The 19,836-nt window shown below is 43.2% G+C and overlaps 2 protein-coding genes across 10 annotated transcripts in view; one reads left to right on the top strand and one right to left on the bottom strand.

The window, feature by feature from the left end:
• RSPH10B (radial spoke head 10 homolog B) overlaps nt 1–1,088 on the top strand; it is an 88,708-nt gene extending 87,620 nt beyond the window's left edge. For all 9 annotated transcript variants that reach the window (XM_049902832.1, XM_049902834.1, XM_049902831.1 and 6 more), the window contains one exon: nt 811–1,088. In XM_049902832.1, the coding sequence (XP_049758789.1) occupies nt 811–982 (172 nt within the window). In that variant the 3' untranslated portion in view covers nt 983–1,088. The remainder of the gene's footprint in view (nt 1–810) is intronic.
• A 3,113-nt stretch (nt 1,089–4,201) lies between these two features.
• Nucleotides 4,202–19,836, bottom strand: part of CCZ1 (CCZ1 homolog, vacuolar protein trafficking and biogenesis associated) — a 41,804-nt gene continuing 26,169 nt past the window's right edge. The window contains exons 11-15 of the mRNA XM_049902840.1: nt 15,700–15,733; nt 14,660–14,777; nt 6,177–6,335; nt 5,753–5,880; nt 4,202–4,555 (exon numbers count right to left, since the gene is read on the bottom strand). Of these exons, the coding sequence (XP_049758797.1) occupies nt 4,500–4,555; nt 5,753–5,880; nt 6,177–6,335; nt 14,660–14,777; nt 15,700–15,733 (495 nt within the window). The 3' untranslated portion in view covers nt 4,202–4,499. The remainder of the gene's footprint in view (nt 4,556–5,752; nt 5,881–6,176; nt 6,336–14,659; nt 14,778–15,699; nt 15,734–19,836) is intronic.

A 19,836-nucleotide genomic window follows, 5' to 3' on the forward strand; every position in this document is an offset into this window, starting at 1 on the left:
CAGCGGTTCTGTGGGAGAAAGCTGTGGCAGTCTGCTTCTGTAAAGATTATATCCTTGGAAACCCTATGGGGCAGTTCTACTCTGTCCTATAGGGTTGCTATGAATTGGAATTGGTTTGACAGCAATAGGTTTGTTTTTTTTGTTTTGTTTAAGTCAGCAAATATTTGTACAGCTTCTAGAGCAGTGGCCGGGACACGTAAACAACAGGAAATGCTGTGCACTCACCTTCTCAGATGACGGTCAAGGCTCAGTCCGGAAGGCAAATACTGGCCCTTTACAAATCATCTCAAGCCTGTTGGCCTACGAATAAAGCACACTATACTTAACAGCAAAAATAAAAACGAGGTATTTTAAAAGATCACTTCAGAGTTGCTACATTGTTACAGAAAAAAGTGGCTCATGAATCACTTCAGATATATGAAAATTTTATTTTTTACTGTCTAGGTATAGCACACACACCCCTGGGTGGTACAAATGGTTAAACACGCTTGATAGCCAACTGAAAGGTTAGAGGTTTGAGTTTACCCAGAGGCGACTTGGAAGAAAAGCCTGGTGATCCACTTCCCAGAAATCAGCCATTGAAAACCCTGCAGAGCACAGTTCTACTCTGACACACATGGGGTTGCCCTGAGTTGGCATCAGTGGCAACTGGTTACCGGCTTAGATAGAGCACCACCTTTTATTTCAGGCAAAGGGATGACAATTTAGTTTTGTTTACACTGAAAGCTGAAATACAGGTAAGGACTAGTCTACACTACACAGCATACAAATGGGTTTTTGAAATCTCAAATACCTTATGTTTGCTTTTAGGCTGAGTATCTTGAGAGAGGAAGAGGCCAAAAGACAAGACTATGAGGTCGACATTACAGTGATAAAGGAACCGGCAGACGCCCCATCCTTGCACTTGACACCCAGCCCTCCTAAAGAGGACATGGTGGCCCAGGCCAGCAAGTCCATCACAAGTAAGAAAAAGAAAAAGTAAAGGCTGCTAGATAACATAAATCAGCCACAAGAGAGCACGCAAATGTAAAAGGAGCTCTGAACTACAGGCACTGATAATGAATTTACTGACCAATAAAACTGTGTTTTACCTCTTCCTTTGTTATTTTTGAAATACTGGTACCTTGGTGCACTGTGTTTCATGTTTCCTACATGGGTGAGGAGCCCTGGTGGCACGACAGTTAAGTACTCGGCTGCTAACGGAAAGGCTGGTGGTTCGAATCCACCCAGTGGCTCTGCAGGAGAAAGACTGGGTTAGCTGCTCCCGAAAAGATTACAAATTAAGATTGAAAAATTACCTGAGAATGCTGCCAAAAAGATTACAGTCTAGAAAACCCTATGGGGCAGTTCTACTCTGTCACGTGGGGTCACTATGAGTCAGATTCAACTCTACAGCACCCAAGAACATACGGATGGGTCACTGAAATTCCTGCAGTTTGAAAACTGAGTTGAATGAAAATACAGGCATAGGCATATTAAAGGAGTGTCCATTAAATACATGTTTTAAGAAAACTGAAGTATAGTTGTGGTGATTAGGTTTAGAATCTGATAACACTGATCACAAGACAGCGGGGTCTGGACGATGTGATTAAACGTTTCTTCAGAAACTCCCACTACTTCCCTGGCCTGGTAGGCCACCTCTGCCCTCTAAGCACCTGCCTCCAAATCCTGCCTGTCTCTCAGATGTGTCTCTCAGACATGCCTCTCAAGTGGCCCTTCCCCTGCCCTTTCTCACCAATTCCCACACCGCTGTACACTGCATGTAAAAACAGCAAAACATCGACAACTCGGAGCAACAAAAAGGGGCAGGCACTCACTAGGTGGCTAAAGGAACACCTGTAGTCTTCTTTAGAAAGTTTTATAGTTAATAACTTGTTTTAAAATTTTAAGGGTAACCACCAAAAGAATAAAAATACAATCTATAGCCTCCAACCTAGCAGGAGGAACACAGAAAACTATCAACCCAACAAAAAGTTAGAAAAACAGAAAACAAAGGCAAACGGTAAGCAGGAAACATAGAAGTGGGTAGAGAAAGGTTCAAATGTTTCAGTAATCGCCAGTGTTAACAGATGAAACTCACCTACTCCCTTCTCAAAGAACAAAACCAGAGATTAGATGGAATTAAAAAGTCAATGTCCACCTCGTTACTCTTTACAAGAAAAACATCTTAAACCAAATCGCCCAGAAGAGTTGAAAATAAGAGAGGCAGAAAAGATGTCCCAGGCAAATCTAATCAGGATGACTGGAATAGCAAGCAATATTAACAAAAGAGAATCTAAATCATACATTTGCATAACCCACTGCCGTCTAGTCGATTCCAACTCATAGTGACCCTACAGGACAGAGTAGAACTGTCCCATAGAGTTTCCAAGGAGCGCCTGGTAGATTTAACTGCCGACCTCTTGGTTAGCAGCCGTAGCACTTAACCACTATTATCACCAGGGTTTCCATTACATTTGCATAGCAGAGCTAAAAAAGACAATGATAAAAGGACCCACCACCAAGAAGATGCATACCTCATCGCCATCTTGAAAAAGCTGACAATTATGGGGAGAGAAATTATAACCACTATGGAAGAAACAGATCAGGACAATAAAAAAGATAGTGATCATTTAAGCAACTAAGTTTGAATACATACATAGTCGCGCGCCACCTAACATCCATTCAGGCAACATCTGACTGCACACACGTCTGTGGACCTGTAAGGTTTTCTTGTTTTAAAGGGAAAGCAGTTCTCCTTTTATTATTTCTCCCTAATGTTTTAAAGACCCGAAAGCCCTAGGGCGAGCAGCAGGGCTCCAGGGCACATCCCAATCCCTGCAGTTTCTCCTCCTTTGACTCCTCTTCCTCCTTCCCCTCCTCCTGGCTTCATTCACCTGCCCAGTAGCTGTGCAGCTATTCACTTCCTAATGTGGGCGCCGGCTGGGGCACTGGCAGACCTCAGGGTGCTCACGGGCTCCCAGCTCTGGGTGGTGGCTGCACATGATCAGGAAAAGGCCACGCCGACAGGGCGGCTGCCACTGCCACCGGGGCTACCACCACCAGCCACACTCCCAACACCTGCACACCTGGTCCCTATGACCACCTTTCCGTGCCCCCTCACCCTGCACCTGGATGTGTGCACAGTCCCTGATTTGGCTGCCGGCACAGCACCCACCTAGCAAAGCCAGCCTCCTTTATTCAGTAGATACAGCTTTCGGGCTTTGTCCAGCGGGCTTTGGGGCCAAGGCTGTTCCTGCTCCTCAGGCTGGTGGAACAGTGGGCAGGGCTGGGTGCATAACCCAAGGACTGCCTGTATATAATATGGTGTTCGTAAAAGGTCCAAATCACGTAACATCCTATTTCACAGAACGTATTGTGGATGGTAAGCAATGCATGACTGTGTTAGAAACCAGAATACAATGGAATAAACACTGACAAAAAATTGACCACATTTTCAGCCAAAAAGTGCAATAATTTCCAAGGACCGATCATAGACCATGATCTCATTATAGTGCAATTAATTAGCAGTCAACAAGGAAAACACACAATCAACAGCGCCTAATAGGGCTGCAAACTAGGAATGCAATCTTAAGTAACTCATGGGTTAACAGGAAGTCATAGTGGAACTTGTGAACTATTTAAGAATGAACAACAAGGAAAGTACCACAAGACAATGAAAAGTCATGTCCCTGGACAGCTCATGAAGGGTCAGTGGGGAGCCACTTTTAGGGCTGGGAGAACACCTGATTTTCTGGACCACTTAGAAGCCGTCCCCAATACTCCTGGCTACTTTTCACTCAAACCCTGGGATACCCAGACCACCAGAAATTAGGTTAAATTGAATTAGAATTCACCCAGACTTCACATCACCTGTGAAGATGGTGTTCAAGTTATAGCTTACTAAGAGTTCTACCTACCAAATGAAGAACGCCTATGTTTATGCGACAGACAGGACACATTGGTCGTTTGTGTTTTCTATCACCGAAAAATCACTTTAGTATTCAGGCTAAGCAGCAAGTCTAATGACTCTTGGGCAAAGGCCCCATTCATTATTCACCACTCCAGGTCTAGTGACAGGGCAGGGAGCCCACCTGTGGGAAGTTTCAGTGGTTAGAATAGGGACGTGCATGTTAAAACCCCAGGGCGCGAGCCAGGGGCCACCAGTAGTGCAGCCACAAACAGGCAATGGAAGACGGACTAAATGGAAAACCAGAATTTTAAAAACTTTAACAATTTATTAGCCTTATTTTCCAGTAAAATATTCACATAATGTCAAAAGAATGGAATGAGAGAGATGGCGCAGACTACCTTGAATTAATTCCACATAAATATTTAAAATCTAAAAATCTCCAGGGATCATCAGTTTAGAGAATGAGTAGAAATCGGATTCTTCCAAGCAAGTATTGCTTTACTATTGTCATTAATCCAGTCACCAATACGACCAATAACTGGCAATGGTAAACAAAACGTTGGCTGAGTTGTTTCTTTAAAGGTTTTCCCAGGGAGCCGGTTATCAGTCAATCCAAGAAGAAAATGTTATTGAACTGCGTTGCACAAAGTTTCTTTACCTCTTCTGCAAAAAGAACAGAAAACAGTGAGTAAGGAATAGAGATTACCGCTTAAAAGGCTGTATGATAAATATTCATCCCTTAAATTCTTCTGGAGTAAGCTAGGGATAAGTGTCTGCATTATTTTTTACCTTAAATCTAACAAGCGTAGGTAAGAAATGTTAACAAAAACAAGGAAAAAAAAGAAACAAATAACAAACCCATAAGACTTCAATACTATTTAACATACTGAACAGTACTTTTTTGGTAGCCAGAGAAGCTTAAACCCAGCACCCAGAGTGCCTAAGATACCCATGGATTAGGGGATAAGGAAGACAGCAGTTATTCTTGAGAGATTTGATGCAATAACAAACTTGACCTGCAATCCTGAACTGGAGATCAAGTGCTCCACTGAGGTATAAATTATCTTGATTTTATGAAATTTTAAATGAGGCATGTGTTTACTGATGTCTACAGGGCACATAACTATTAATACAAGTATTGCTATAAAGAGATACTCTTCTACTCTCTATCAAGTTATTAAAAAAAAGTCTTAGAAGATATAAGCAAAAAAAAAAGTTCACACCTAACTTTGTTTACAGTTTGCATTTGGGTGCATTTTTCCTAAATGCACCACTCCTTGCTCTGTGTCTATATAAAAGGCAGCAAAGGAGCTCAAGGGAAGGCGAGGCCACCATTTTCTCCATGGCAACCAGGCTATCAGGGTCACAGACAAAGCAATTGTTCTGATCACACTGTGTAGAGGACCAGACCAACTGCTTTGGACGAAAGATGGAAAAAAAATTCTACAGTATTATTCTGCTGAGGTACAGATAGATCTAGCTGTAAATTGCCATATGAGCCTGACAGCTCTGCATTCAAAATATTTATCATAGGAAATTTTAAAAGGACATTTTTATACATGGTATGGAAAGGCATGGGACTTTTTTTTCTTTTAGCATTGTAAAAAATAATTTTCTTTTGGCCATCGCCAACTTTCCCATGATTCAGGGAAGTTTGTGAGACACTTTTTCAAGGAACTCTGCTATAAAAAAACATAAAACGGATCAAATGCTGGTGTCCTTTAAGCACTGGAGGCATCTGCTTGAAATCTCAACAGTCAGGACTTGTTGTATTTACCATGTTTCTTAATACACTGAGAAGACAGTTTTTAAAAATACCAGTAGCATTAAAATTCTGCTCAAGAACCAAATCCTATTTACCATTTACTTCAATCAGGTTTGCATTTTTTTGATTCAAAATAACATACAGTTCCCGCTGATCAGACTTTTTCCCAACAACCCAATAATCACTCATTGCTTTCACGATGATTTCTTCATCTTCGTCCACTCTGTAAGACAAGAGTTTCAAAGGACAGTTGTTTAGACAGACAGCTAGATTGTGAAAAACAAACATTCTAAAACAAGAGACGGGAAGCTGGTCACTGGGAAAGCTCAGAGAGCTGGCGGACCACGGTGGGTGGCCAGTCACTCGTGGGTGGACTGACGTACTTGTTCACACTGGCGCCCATGAATGTTATCAAGTTCTGAAGGGGCTTTTGGGTTCCTTGGTTTTGAAAAGGATGTCCTGCATATAAATTATCTTACTAGAAAAGGGACACCTAATGTGAGGCGTGGTTAAAATTACCTAGTGAAATCACTGTTGATATCACCTAGAATCTTCATGAGATCAGGATGAACGGACGTAAGTGACACACTGGGTGTTTTCCTCATGTGAATTGTACTTTTCTCTGCTAAATTCATGTGGTTGAAGTAGATAAATTTAAACTGGGGTTCTTTTTCAGACCTGTGGAAAAAATGTCAATGAAACGGTAAATCCTGAAAGAATAATTATCCAAATTATACAACTGTACTGTTAAAACATTAAAACCTTATGGCTAAGGCCATGTATTTTCAATGGCTGGGCCTTCAAATCAAGACTCTCAGTTAAGAAGTAACAACCTATTCGTTTAGTAGTAAAAATATCCCCTGGAGTGAGGTATTTATTCAATATGACGGAATTTTCCAGAGAGCTGAGGTTTATTTTTTTTTAACACTAAAAATATTTTAACCATTACGTGATCATTTTCTCAATGAAAGTAGCATTTTATAAATAGTAGTTTATAAATGGCACTCGGTTATTTCACTGACTTCTTTTTTTTAATGCAGACTAAATCAATACAAACCATTTATCTGCTAGGAAAGGGCTCAGCAAACCATAGCTCTGTTTTTCTAAATAAAGTTTTTTTGGAATGTGGTCATGCCCATTTGCTTATATGATATTGTCTACGGTACTGCCTGTGGCTGCTTTTCCTCTGAAGCAGTAAAGGTAGTCGCTGTGACGTATCTGGCCCTTCGTAGAAAAAACTTTGCCAACCCGTTTCAGGAGAGTAATGCCTCATTTATCCCAGGGTTGGGGAACGAGCGAGGTATTCCTCATAAGCTAATCTGCCATTTTAACTGAAGCTCACCACTCTTCTTGATGCCTCCTAATCACCCTAACTGAAAACCATTCTAAAATGTAGTATCTCTTTCTGCTTACGTATAATGAACATATTCAGTGGGGTATACCTTTTTATTCTTGAAAGGGACTCTGGGCAAGGCTACACTTCACAGCTGGTCCTCACCTCACCTCTGCCTGCACCCTACGTGACACACTGGAGTCTGGGGGAGAGCCTGCATAGCACCCCCGGGGGCTCAGATGCCTTCTCTGCTTATGTCAGGGTTAGCGGCCGTGTTCTGGAGGGCTGAGGGTGCCGGAGAGCCAACCTCCGGAGAAGTGGGCTACCTACTGTAATACTTTACACCTAGGCAAAGGAAGAATGTGGATGATTTAGTTTCCAGGAAAATAAACTTCTTACAAAACCAGAATTTGTCTTTAGTAGGCTCTTTAAACTAAGAAAAGTAAGCATAACTACAAGTAAAACTGGAAAAATGAAAAACTCTAAAGCTATTTGGTAAGAGTTGTAAATGTAGTTGTCTAAATTTCTCACCCCAAAACACTCTGTGTGGCTTTCCTTCTCCCGTTGTTTATATCAAACACACCTTTTAAGAAGATTTCAATTATTTCTTGTATACCCTCAAACAGAAATTGACATTAGAAATTGTTACTTAAGTAGTTAAGATGGGCAACTGTGGACTTTTTCCATTCCCACCCTCCATGAAGGGTAAAAACAGAAATAGAAAAAGAGTTATTTGCAAGGTAGTGTCAATGAGAGAAGAAGAGAGCCCCACTCGCACAAGGGTAATTTTCATTCTACAACCTTATTGGCTTATCAAAGTTAACATCTAACAACAGTGTGCTAGCTTTGAATTAGCAGCAGCCCCATTTACCTGTTATCTTTCCAAGGAGCTAAAACATCATCCTTTTAAACACCAACGGACTCTTCTCAAACACAAAACTACACAAATTTCTTGCCTTCTTAAAAAAGAACATGCTAGGAGACCTAATGGCAACACCTGCCCCAAAGCAAAGAGGAGAAGGCAGGCAGGGACAGAAACCTGGACGTAAGGACTCGGGGGAAAGGGAAAGAGGAAGAGTGCTGACACACTGCGGAGATTGCAACCAATGTCACAAAACAATTTGTGAATATATTTTTCAATGAGAAACTAATTTGTGCTGTAAACTTTCACCTAAAACACAGTTAAAAAAAGAAAAAAAAAGGAACATACTAAAGATAGTGCATGTGCGTGTATGTACACACATTATGTTTAGTAGAACTCTTGCTGACGCCTTCTCATAGGTTTGGTATATAAAATACCATAGCACAATAGTATTATCTTCAAAAAATGTACAGAAGGGTGGAGTCTGCCCTAAGTGGTATATTTTATGCTTTTTCAGTGTACCCCACTGATTTTTAAACAGATTCTCTGCCTCCTGAATTACCCTCCGTTTTTTGCCATGATTAGCATCTCTCTCGGTCAGCAACGTCTTCCTATCCCTTCACCCTTTTCTCCTACTACTGTCTGAAATGAGGGCAGTGGTGGCTCAGTGGTATTATTCTTGCCTTCCATGTGGGAGATCTAGGTTCTATTCCCGGCCAAAGGACCTCGAATGCAGCCACCCCCTATATATCAGCGGAGGCTTGCATGCTGCTATAGTGAACTTGGGTGTTGCTATGATATTGAAGTGGTTTCATGGCGCTTCCAGACTAAGGTGAACTTGGAAGAAAGGCCTGACATTCTACTTTCAAAAATCAGTCAATGAAAACCCTAAATGGATCACAACAGCCCGTTGTGCATGAGTCCCTGTGAGTCAAGGCTGACTCAAGGGCAGCCAACAACAACACAGCCTGAAAACCCAAGTACTGTGACTGGTAGGTGCCCAGAGAGATTGTGAGGGGCTCTCCCGTGAGTAAGGAGCGTTAATAGAGCTGAGATGCCAAAGATTTGAATATTTAATGACTAGGTACATGAAAATGTTCTATTCTTCAAAAACATGCCAGGCTACCACCAGTGTCTGCCCTGACAGGGAACATAACAGATAATCCCTGATGGAGCAGGAGAAAAGTGGGATATAGAACTCAAATTCTAGTAAAAAGACCAAACTTAATGGTGTGAGACTAGAGGGACTCCAGAGGACAGGGCCCCCAGACTCTGTTAGCCCCAAACTAAAACCATTCCCAAAGCCAACTCTTCAGACAAAGAATAAACTGGACTGTAAGATATAAAATAATGCTGGTATGGAGTGTGCTTCTTAGCTCAAGGAGACACATGAGACTATGTGGGCAGCTCCTGTCTGGACATGAGGTGAGAAGGCACAGAGGGACAAGAGCTGGTTGAATGGACATGGGAAATACACGGTGGAAAGGTGGAGTGTGCTGTCACATGGTAGGGAGAGCAACTAGGGTCACATAACAAAGTGTGTATAAGTTTTTGTGTATTTTATCGTGCTTTGGGGAAAGATGAAAGTTCTGCATCTTTAAGTATCTAGTTTTCCTACATCTGATCAGTGGGCTACCAAGTGGAGCTGATACTGGATGATGCACTGAGGTAGAGGCAAGAAATATCAGCGCTTCTACAACCATTTATTTCTATCAAGGTTTGAAAACAGTTTTTGTGTTATAATGTAACATAACATCAATACAGTAACACATGGGCATAGCTTACAATTAACACATCAATATTGGAGTTATGTGCTCAAAAAGTGTCTTACTGATAGGTGTGTCATCCCCAAAAAACCAAACGCTTTGCCATCAAGTCGATTCTGACTCACAGTGACCCTACAGGACAGGGTACAACTGCCCCACAGGGTTTCCATGGCAGTAATCTTTATGAAAGCAGACTCCGGCATCTTTCTCCCAGAGTGGCTGGTAGGTTTGAACCACAGACCTGCTGGTTAGCAGCCGAGTGCTATAACCATTGCGCCACCAAGGCTCCTGACAGGTGTGTAACTACCCAAAATGTCTGTGCACACTGCACTAACACTATTGCTTTACAGCAACAGAAATCTGAGAGAACTGTTTCATTATATAGATAAACACCTTGTAAACTACTCACCCAAAACAGAACAAATTTCAAGATACTTTAAAATCAACTTAAAAAGCAAGGTACCATCTAAGACACTGAATTAAAAAGAAGTAACTTCATCAAATCCACTTTTGACAGCTATTGGAAGCTATTTTATACACATACACACACACACATCCTTAAAAAAAAAGGCATAAACCCCCATGTATACAAAAATTCGCATTAGGACAAAACCGAGCTGTTACCTGTGAAACTGGAGCCCCCCCCCATGGTAGTAGTCTTCCCACCTAAGTTTAGAAAAGACCTCTGCAGACTCTGTGATCACTGTGTTTCTGACGCCAGCTTCTTAATTTAATTAAAGGCCAGATGATGAATGGGATTAATTCTTGCTGTGATTTTTTTAAGAAAGTAATATCTGTGTTGCTTGCAGGGTTAAGACGTTTATTAAATTAAAGGCAAGTATGAATTTAGACCTTTTATCCTTGTTAAACTACACAACTAAGGTCACTGCATGTAAAATACTTTTCCTTTTTTTTTTTTTTTTTTTAAATAAACTCCCTCTGCTCCTTAGATCTCGGGCTTTTTACATTTAAAAGGGGCCTGGTGATTTTTAGGCCTCTACAGACTAACATTCTCAGCAATCAGGCTAGAACTTCCGGATGCATGTGAGTCCCAGGGAGGCCATGAGCCCAGCCCCTGACAGTGTCCTGCACCTGCACTGTCACGCTTCACTGCAGGTGTAACAGAAAGTGAAGTTGAGGAAATAAGCCTGCCATGTTCTGGGGCCAGAAAACAACTTCTGAGTTTCTTCTTCAGAGACCTCTTGTTGGGTGCGGTCAAATGGATTTTCCACTCACAGTGACCCCATGTGACAGAGCAGAACTGCCCCCAGGGTTTCGTAGGCTGTAATCTTTATGGGAGCAGATCGCCAGGTGTTTCCCTCGAGGAGCCGCTGGGTAGGTTCAATTCGCCAACCTTTCAGTTAACAGCCGAGCACTTAACCCTTATGCCACCAGAGCTCCTTTTCCTCAGAGCCTAGCCACCTGGATCAGCAAAGACTCAGGTGATTTCTGGGTAATGGCTGTTCCTCTCACTCCCCAGACCCTCAACATGTCGCACTGTTTTAACTAGGGGACAAATCTGCGGGGAGCAGAACCCCAGCTGCAGGCCTTGAGGAAAGGCCCGACTAGGGGTAGGCCAGACGCTGCGCGGGGAAGCTCAGTGGGCGCTGCTTGGGCAGGGGACAGGAACCTTGCCAGGCAGGGGCTGTTCTGTGGCTGAGAGGGGGGCTCCATTGTGAGGAAGGGGAAACCCACATATTCAGATACATTCTTGTGCCTTATAGAAGGAGCTGCTGCTCATAGCACAATTTCTCATGAAAACAAATTTAAAAACCTCACTAAATGGCACACTGCTGCTACCTGGTCCCTCCACCCGACCCTGAGGAACAGGAGGGCACTGGGCTCCTTGGACAGGTAACAGGAGGGGTGCTCACAACAGGGCCACAAAGGGCCAAGACTACAGAAAGGCCAAGCCAGCTCCGTGTCCTCCGGGGGGCAGCCACAACATAAAAACGGGGCTTCTGCTACACTCTAAAGAAGATTTCTTCCGGTGGCCTCGAGAGTCTAATGGAAAGATTCCAAGCACCTGTCCCCCTAATCTGGTGGTTCTCAACAAGGGGTGATTTCCCCCCTGAGGGATATCTGGCAATGTCTGGAGAGATTTTTGGTTGCCACACTGGGGAAGGCGGGGAGACGTGCTACTGGATCCAGTGGGTGGAGGCCAGGGTGCTGCTGTGCATCCTACAACACACAGGGTAGCCTCCAAGGCAGAGGGTGACTGGGCCCAAAGCGTCAGCAGTGCCGAAGTTGAGAAACTGACTTAAACATGAGTGAAGGAGAACAGGCCATGGGCACAGCCTTTGGGGTACGTTCTAGTGGGGGTGCAGCTGAGAGAACAGGGTGGGTACACAGGTCCTCAAACTGGCCTCTGGAATCAGGACGGCCATCTTACATGACATCCCCTTGACACCCGCCGCCACCTCACACGGCGCTGCTGGGGGCTTCTCCCCTCCTTCACAGCTATCCTTATCCATCTCAATTTCTCTGGGATCTGAGTTTTTGGAGGAAGGAGAAGTCTCAGGACTGGCTTGTAGAATGGTTTGATTTGGGTCAGAAAGATTTCTAGAAAAAAAGTACATTAACTTTTGTAGCCAAACCCGTTGCCGTCAACTCGATTCTGACTCATAGCAACCCTACAGGACAGAGCGGAACTGCCCCACTGGGTTTCCAAGGAGCAGCTGGTGGATTCGAACTGCTGACCTTTTGGTTAGTAGCCGTAGCTCTTAACCACTGCGCCAAAGCTTTTATGTTTAGTTAGCTGATATTCACTGCTTGGCAAACAACAGCTCCTTGTATGTAAAATCTCAGCTGTACTGAGAGCCATCTTAAGGTCAACATTCAAGAATAAGAACAACAACTACATTCCAGGACCTCTGGTTTTCAGCATGGCCCAAACTGTGTCAAGGTTATTTTAGCACTGAGTTTTCTGGGTACTCTCCTTTCAGTGGGGTAGTGATACTTCACAGTGGTTTTCTTAAGAGTCAAAAATGATCTGTCCTCTAGAATATACAGATGTGTGATAAAAATATATGGGGAGTCTCTGACTTACAACGGGGTTCCTTTAGGCTGACTCCATCGTTAAGTCGGTTCTGACATTAAAAAAAAAAAAAAAGTAAAATACTTTTTTTCTTTTAAGTTTTCATGATTATTGCCTCTTATAGCCAGTATCTTTATAAATCTGCTTTTTGTCTTTGGGGGTTGGGAACATTACATCAGAGAACGATGACATCAGCAGATAGTGCATGGGGACACTGTATGTAGTCCATATTACTAATGATAAGATGTACTCAAAAAAAAAAAAAAAAAACCACACACACACACACACACTAAACGGTCGTAAGGGCAGTCTGCAGTAGCCTGAATACATTCGAAGTCGGGCAATACCTGTATAGCAGCTGTTAACCGCAGAACCTAAGTAGTGGGTATGTAGGTGTTCACTGTACTATTGTTTTCCAAACTTTCTATGTTTGGAAATTTTCATAATAAAAGGCTAGAGAGAAAACTACTTTCTAACAGAAAGGATACTTAATATCCAAGGCCCTCTCCTGTCTCCTGTAAAATCCCAAGGAGAGTGAACCTTACTTGCAAAATGGAAGGTACTCAACAGCAAGTTTTACCTCTGGGTATCTGCTGAGCAGTTGCCTGGAATTTGTTACATCTGCAGAAACCACGGGCAGAGCAGCCAACATACTCAGTAACTTCTCAGGGGTCACTCTCTACCCATGAGTTTATCATTGGCGTGACCCAGAACAGAGTTAACTCACTTATGCCTCCTTCAAGAGAGAACCTGGCAGTTTCACGGTCGAAACATTAGATCCTTAGGCAGCACTGTCAACACGTAGGCTGGTCAGGCACTCTTGTCCCTTGGCCTAATCTTCTCTAACACTAAGCAGTCAACAGTAACAAAACATAAACGTACTTTCATCTTCAGTCTGTTTTTGAACTCTACAGGCTAGTGCTTATAGAAGAGCATATACATGTAACATATGTACACTATAAACACAAGGTTCTAACAGACATTTTCAGCATTTTAGAAACTTCTCAAACATGGGAAGCCCATATAAACAGCTTTCATCTCTCAAAGTGCATTCCATCTGCCCACTGTTCCAGTAATTTTAGATTATTACACTGAGAAAAGAGAAGCAGAAAGAGGTTCAAGACTTTTCACAGAGTTGTAGAGAACCAAGGTGAGTTAAATCTTGAGTGTCCTGATGATCGGCCTGGAATGTTTAAGGCTAGCAGATTTAGTGCCACTGCCTCAGAGTTTACTTCTCAGCCAATTTCACCCTATGCCTTTCTGCACAGCAAAAGTGCTTCCAGTCTCCGCAAAGCAAAACCATGCTAGTTAGCACTAATGTAAACTTATGAAAACGCACCAACTCTAACAACCTGGGCTGGTTAAGTGACACCCACAAGGCCAAATCCACAGCCGCAGATAGCACACCGCTAAACCCCACACGTCTGTGTCACCGGTCAGGAGGTGAACTAAGGGAATGAATGTATTAAGAGAGCCAGCCCAAACCATCATCATGGCCACAGTCAGGCACAGTAAGCCAGGAAACTTCTCAAACAGGGTTTAACCACCTATTACTAATCTCTAGAAAGATCTAGCAATCTGCTTCTGGAAAGACTGTTGTTGTTGTGTATTGCTGATTCAGACTCACACTGACCCTGAAGAACAGAGAAGAACTGTCCCAAAGGTTTCCTAGGCTGTAATCTTTACAGGAGCAGATCGCCAGGTCTCTTCTCCCGTGGAGCCACTGGTAGGTTCGAACTGTTGACCTTTCAGTTAGCAGCTGAACACTTAACCACTGGGCCACCAGGGCTCCTTCCCATAAAGATTACAGACTAGAAAACCCTATGCGGCAGTTCTACTCTGTCACATGGGGTTGCTATGAGTCAAAATGGATTCACCGGCACCCAACAAGATTCAGATAAAACACACGAATGTTAATACCATTCACATTCTTAATGAAAAACCATTCTTACTCTTCTAAAACCAGTTAAATGAGTGAAAATAAACTTGAAGCAAAGTACAAACCCCGATATCCTTTTGTTGATGTTAAATTGCTCACAAATATCAGACGCCAGCACTGTGAGCTGAGGCCCAACAATGCTGTCCAGTCTTCGGCAAAAATCCAACGTAGGCTGTATGGAGGCTACCGGGCAATGTAAAAAACACCATTAAGTGTTATAATACTGTGTTTCAAAGGTCGATATTCATTTTACCTTCCAATTCTTTATAACTACTCAAATTGAAACATTACTGGTCGGAGAATTAAAAAAAAAAAAAATGAAATGATCATATCCTCCTCACCCCCGGCCCACCAAACAGAAGTTATATTTAGTTATATATCAAAATTAGTTATATTTAAGGTGACAAAAAAAGTCAAAGGCTTATCTTCTGTGAAAAACAGATTTAAGCACACTGTGGGCGTGTGCGTGGGGTGGGAGTGTTGTAAACTGACTGTCTACCCCAGGTAAATCTGAGAAGGTAAAATATTTATTTAACAAACACTACACAGCACTCAGGAGGCCCTGGGTGGTGCAAATGGTTAAGTGCTGAACTACTAGCCAAAACGTTGGTGGTTCAAACCCACCCAAAGGCGCCTCAGAAGATAGGCCCAGTGATCTCCTTCCAAAAGGTTACAGCCTTGAAAACCCTACGGAGCAGTTCTGCTCTGCACACAGGGCTGCCACGTGTTTGGGAGTCAACTTAATGGCAACTAAGAACAACACATAGCACTCACTGCCCAGGCACTGGTTAGGCGCTTTATAAATATTAAATTCATCTAATCCTCAAAACCCCTCCGAGACAGGAACTATTATTATCCCCGTTTCATAGTACAGGGAGGCAAGGAAAGGTGCCACGGTCACGCTGCTGGCAAGTGGAAAAGCTAGAATTTAAAAAATATTAGAAATAGGTATTTAAGATGGCAGAGGTCCCAGACGGGAAAGAGGGTGTTACTACAGCCTCTAGGTTGCTTAGGACAACAGTCACCATTTAAGAACAAAGTTGAGCAAACTGAAAGGGAAAGGCTTATCTAATCAGGCTAGGTTCTGAGACAAGCTTGTACCTACCATCAATCATGAAGCACACAGCTGCACTCATGGCCTGCAAAGAGGGAACAAACCAAAGGTTATAAAATAGCACAAGATAGGACACACATTACAATACAAAGAGCACAATGCAAAAAAAAACCCAAAATGCAAAATGTACAATAACCATATGCAGTGATCTCGTGTGAATCTTGATTTGCACAAACCACTGTGAAAAGATACTTCTTAGTCAATTGGAGAAATCTGAATATGGACAGGGCATCAGGCTATATTACTGTCAGGTGTGACAATGGCTCGCTGGCTATGCTAAAACAGATGTACTTATCGGTTAGAGAAGGAGCCCTGACGGTACAGTGGTTACGCACTTGGCTGCTAACTGAAAGGTCAGCGGTTGGAACCTACCATCTACACTGCGGGAGAAAGATGTGGCAGTCCCCTTCCGTAAAGATTTACAGCCTTAGAAACCCTATGGAGCAATCCTACTTTGTCCTACAGGGTCGCTCTGAGTTAGAATCGACTTGACAGCACCAAGTTAACAAGATCAGTTAGAGCGGCAAACTGAAGTATTTATGAGTGAAATGACACGATGATTTAAAGTACTCTAGCCAAAAAAACAAAACAAAACTAGGAGAATGCAGATCAAAGACTGGCATATTGTAAATCACTGAAGCTGTGTGATAGGAAGTGGGGACTCATTATTCTAGTCTATTTTTGTGTGTTTCACAATTTCCATTAATACGAGTTAAAAAAAAAACAGCAAATCACTGTCCTCTTGTCTCACTTTATAATATACAGTAAAGCACTGCAGTTATGACATTATCAGGCAGTAGCAAGCCACAGCAACCAAGATCGTAAATAAAATAACCACTTGTTTATAATTTAAATTTATCAAAGCAATATGTTATGCATTGAATTGTGTCCCCCCAAAAGACCATGTTTAAGTCCTAACCCCTGTATCCTTGAACGTGGCCTTGTCTGGAAAATAGGGTTTTTCTCTGCAGATGTTACCAGTTAAATTAAATAGGATGGGTCCTGATGCTAGCGCCTTGTGAGTGGTGTTTTATGAAACAGAAGGAAGGACAGACATGAAAACAGACACACAGGAGGAAGGCAACACGGGAGGTCTGTCTATAGTGAAGGAACGCCAAGAAACTCTTGGGCCCACAGAAGCTGAAAGAGACAATGAAGATCCTCCCCTAGAACTGACAGAGAGAACACAGTCCTGTCGAAGCCCTGAATTCAGACTTCAAACTGAGAAACTATATTTCTGTTCTTTAAAGCCATCCACTTTGTAGTATTTTGTACGGCAGCCCTGGGAGACTAACACACAATGTACAGTGTTAGAAAAGGTCAAACAGAACATGTTGTTAGCTGCGGTCGAGTCAGCCCCGACTCATGGTGACCCCATGTGTTACAGGGTAGAGCTGTCCTGTAGGGTCTTCTAGGCTGTAACCTTAATAGAAGCCGTTCACCAGGTCTTTCTTCTGTGGAGCTGCTGGGCGGGGGGGTTCGAACCACCAAGCATTAGGTTAGTAACTAATTGCAAACCACTTACATCACCCAGGACAGCCTTAAAATAAGAAAGCAACAGACTTCCTTCCCTGAGCCCTGCTTCCAAAGGCAACCACTTGTAGCTACAGATAACATGGCTATACCACCACTGGTCAACCCCAGGCACTGTACTGACCTCCTCCTCACATCATGACAGGCAGAACATCCCCACCTGCCTTTCCCCTCTTCCCTGTATAGTTTCTAGCTGTTCTAGTTCCTCCACTGGTCACCTTACAACTTCAAGCAGGTATTTCTCATTCCATCAGTCATAGGCTACTCCATAAATGAGGGCAGCTACATGCCCTCCACCTCTCCCCACTTCCACCTCTCAACCTCTATCTGCTATAACTTTATTTTTACTCTGGGAAAGTTAGTAAGATTTACTCTATTCTGTAATCAAATCATGATTTGCCCCTAAGTAGGTCACAAAACTGGTGGCTTCCAGGCCAATTTCATCCAGGATATGCATTTTTTGTGTATAAAATAATTTTGATCTAGTTAACAACTAATTTTATACAAAAACCTCAATTTCCAACCTCTCCTGAAATATTAGTAGGTCTGGGGCCTCCTAATGGGATTTGCACTCCCATGAGGCACCGGCTGGCTGGATCCGAGTAGTGGCTGGCCTCTTGGGGTCACGTGTAATCTCGTGTGTCATAGTCTGAACCACTCACTACAGATGCTTGCTCTACTATGCCTCCTATCTGCAGGGTTTCTGTAGGCATTTGACACCTTGGGCCGCAAGTTGATTTTTTTTTAAATGTGTCTTTTAAGTCTATTTTAAAACTTTATTATGAAAAATTTCAAATATATAAAAAAGTACATAGAATGGTATAACGAACCATCATATTCCCAACAACTGTCAACACCTGGACAAGCCTACCCTATCCACCTCCTGTATCTATTGAAGCCAATCTCAGACACATCATTTAACCCCTACGCGTGTCACTGTGGACCTTTATAGATACATAAAGCATGTAAGAAACATAAATGTAAGGAGTTTTGGAAGCAGTTCCCGAACGACAGCACAAGGCACTCCACAGGTCCTCCCTGCAGTGAAAGCCTGTAATTGGAGAAAATTACAAAAAATAACCATTTGCATTTCTAGAGGGAAATTGTCCTAAGGACATACAGTAAGTGGAAAAATATTTATTCAAGAAAATCTACTAAATCTCAGAATGAACAGTGACAGTCTGGCATTTGAGCCACCCTAGGGCAGGTGACAGAAGTTATACTTCACATAGGTGTAGCCAACGAGACGGGCAACTACTAGATGGTGACTGGGTAGGGCCAAACTAACATCCTGACTTCCTCATTCTAGCTCCAGGGGAACCACCAGAATAAAAATAAGGGGCTGGGGGCAAATACTGGACAAAACCAGTCTGAGGTGCTACATGTGAGCAAAGAACCCCAACTTGTCCTCCTGGTGACCTGTCACAGAGATGTGACTGACATGGGGTGGGAAAGTTGAGAGGAGCTAAGCCACCACTTCCCCTTCACCACGGCCATTTTGTGAGTCCTGGGTCCCAGTGTGACTGTGCCGACCGGATGACGACAATATCACCATGGAAACTATTCACCAATTCCAATGGACCACGTTCCTGAACATACCCCGAAGAAAGATCCCCACCCAGTTTTTCTTACCCTACATTAACCCTTGTGTCTCTCCACCAGGAAGCCACCTTGGTGACCCCAGTCCCAGTGAGCTCTTTTGCTTTGCCAACCAAACAAAGTTTTCTTCTTCTGCTTTCAACAGGCCTGTGTCTCAGTCTCATGCCGAGCAGGACCTGGAGGCCCAGTAACACCAAGAAGACAGGGCTCCCTCTCTCCCTTGTTCAAAGTCTAGGGTTGTAGTTTCTCCCTGGGTGGAGCTGGCCTTGAGCACATCCATGATGCAGAAGCTCTATTCCAGACAGAAAGGTCTGGGATACCCTTCCTTCAGCTAACCCTCACTCATAGGGCAGAAACTCTGGCCCAGGTATGGCAGGTTGAGAATATTAGGCCCTAATCACCATCACCCCAGCCACTTATAGGGCGGTGGTTCCATGCCAGGAGAGCCAACCGAGACCAGGAGTGACTACACCCACCTGCTGCCCCTCTTGTAAAGCAGAATGTCACTCATAGAAAGGCAGGCTACTGCTCCCAATCCCAGCTCCAGAGCAGTGGTGCAGAGTCTCTGCTGAGAGGGAGAGGCAGGCCATGAGAATTGAGAGATCCTCAACTGGGGACTCATGTTGTTTGGAAGAGAGGGTGGGGAAGTTCAAGCCTAAAGGGCCCTGTCAAAACAATGGATATTTTGGTGGAGAGTAATTAAGGAGACCCACAGTGCAATGACAGCAACAACTTCCACTGACCAACCAGAAGTTTAACAGAGAGAACTAGAGAAAGAGACAGCTAAGAAGATCCAAAACTGATGGGATGCAGAGAAGGCAGAGCTCAGAGGGCAATTTGCAGTGGTAAACACCTACATTAAAGAACAGGAAGATCTCAAATCAATAACCTAACTTTACAACTTGAGGAACTAGAAAAAGAGCAGACTAAGCCCAAGCTTACCAGAAAAAAGGAAATAACAAACATCAGAAAAGAAATAAATGAAACGGAGAATAG

Source organism: Elephas maximus, chromosome 12, assembly GCF_024166365.1.
Source record: "Elephas maximus indicus isolate mEleMax1 chromosome 12, mEleMax1 primary haplotype, whole genome shotgun sequence".
Classification (NCBI taxonomy): domain Eukaryota; kingdom Metazoa; phylum Chordata; class Mammalia; order Proboscidea; family Elephantidae; genus Elephas; species Elephas maximus.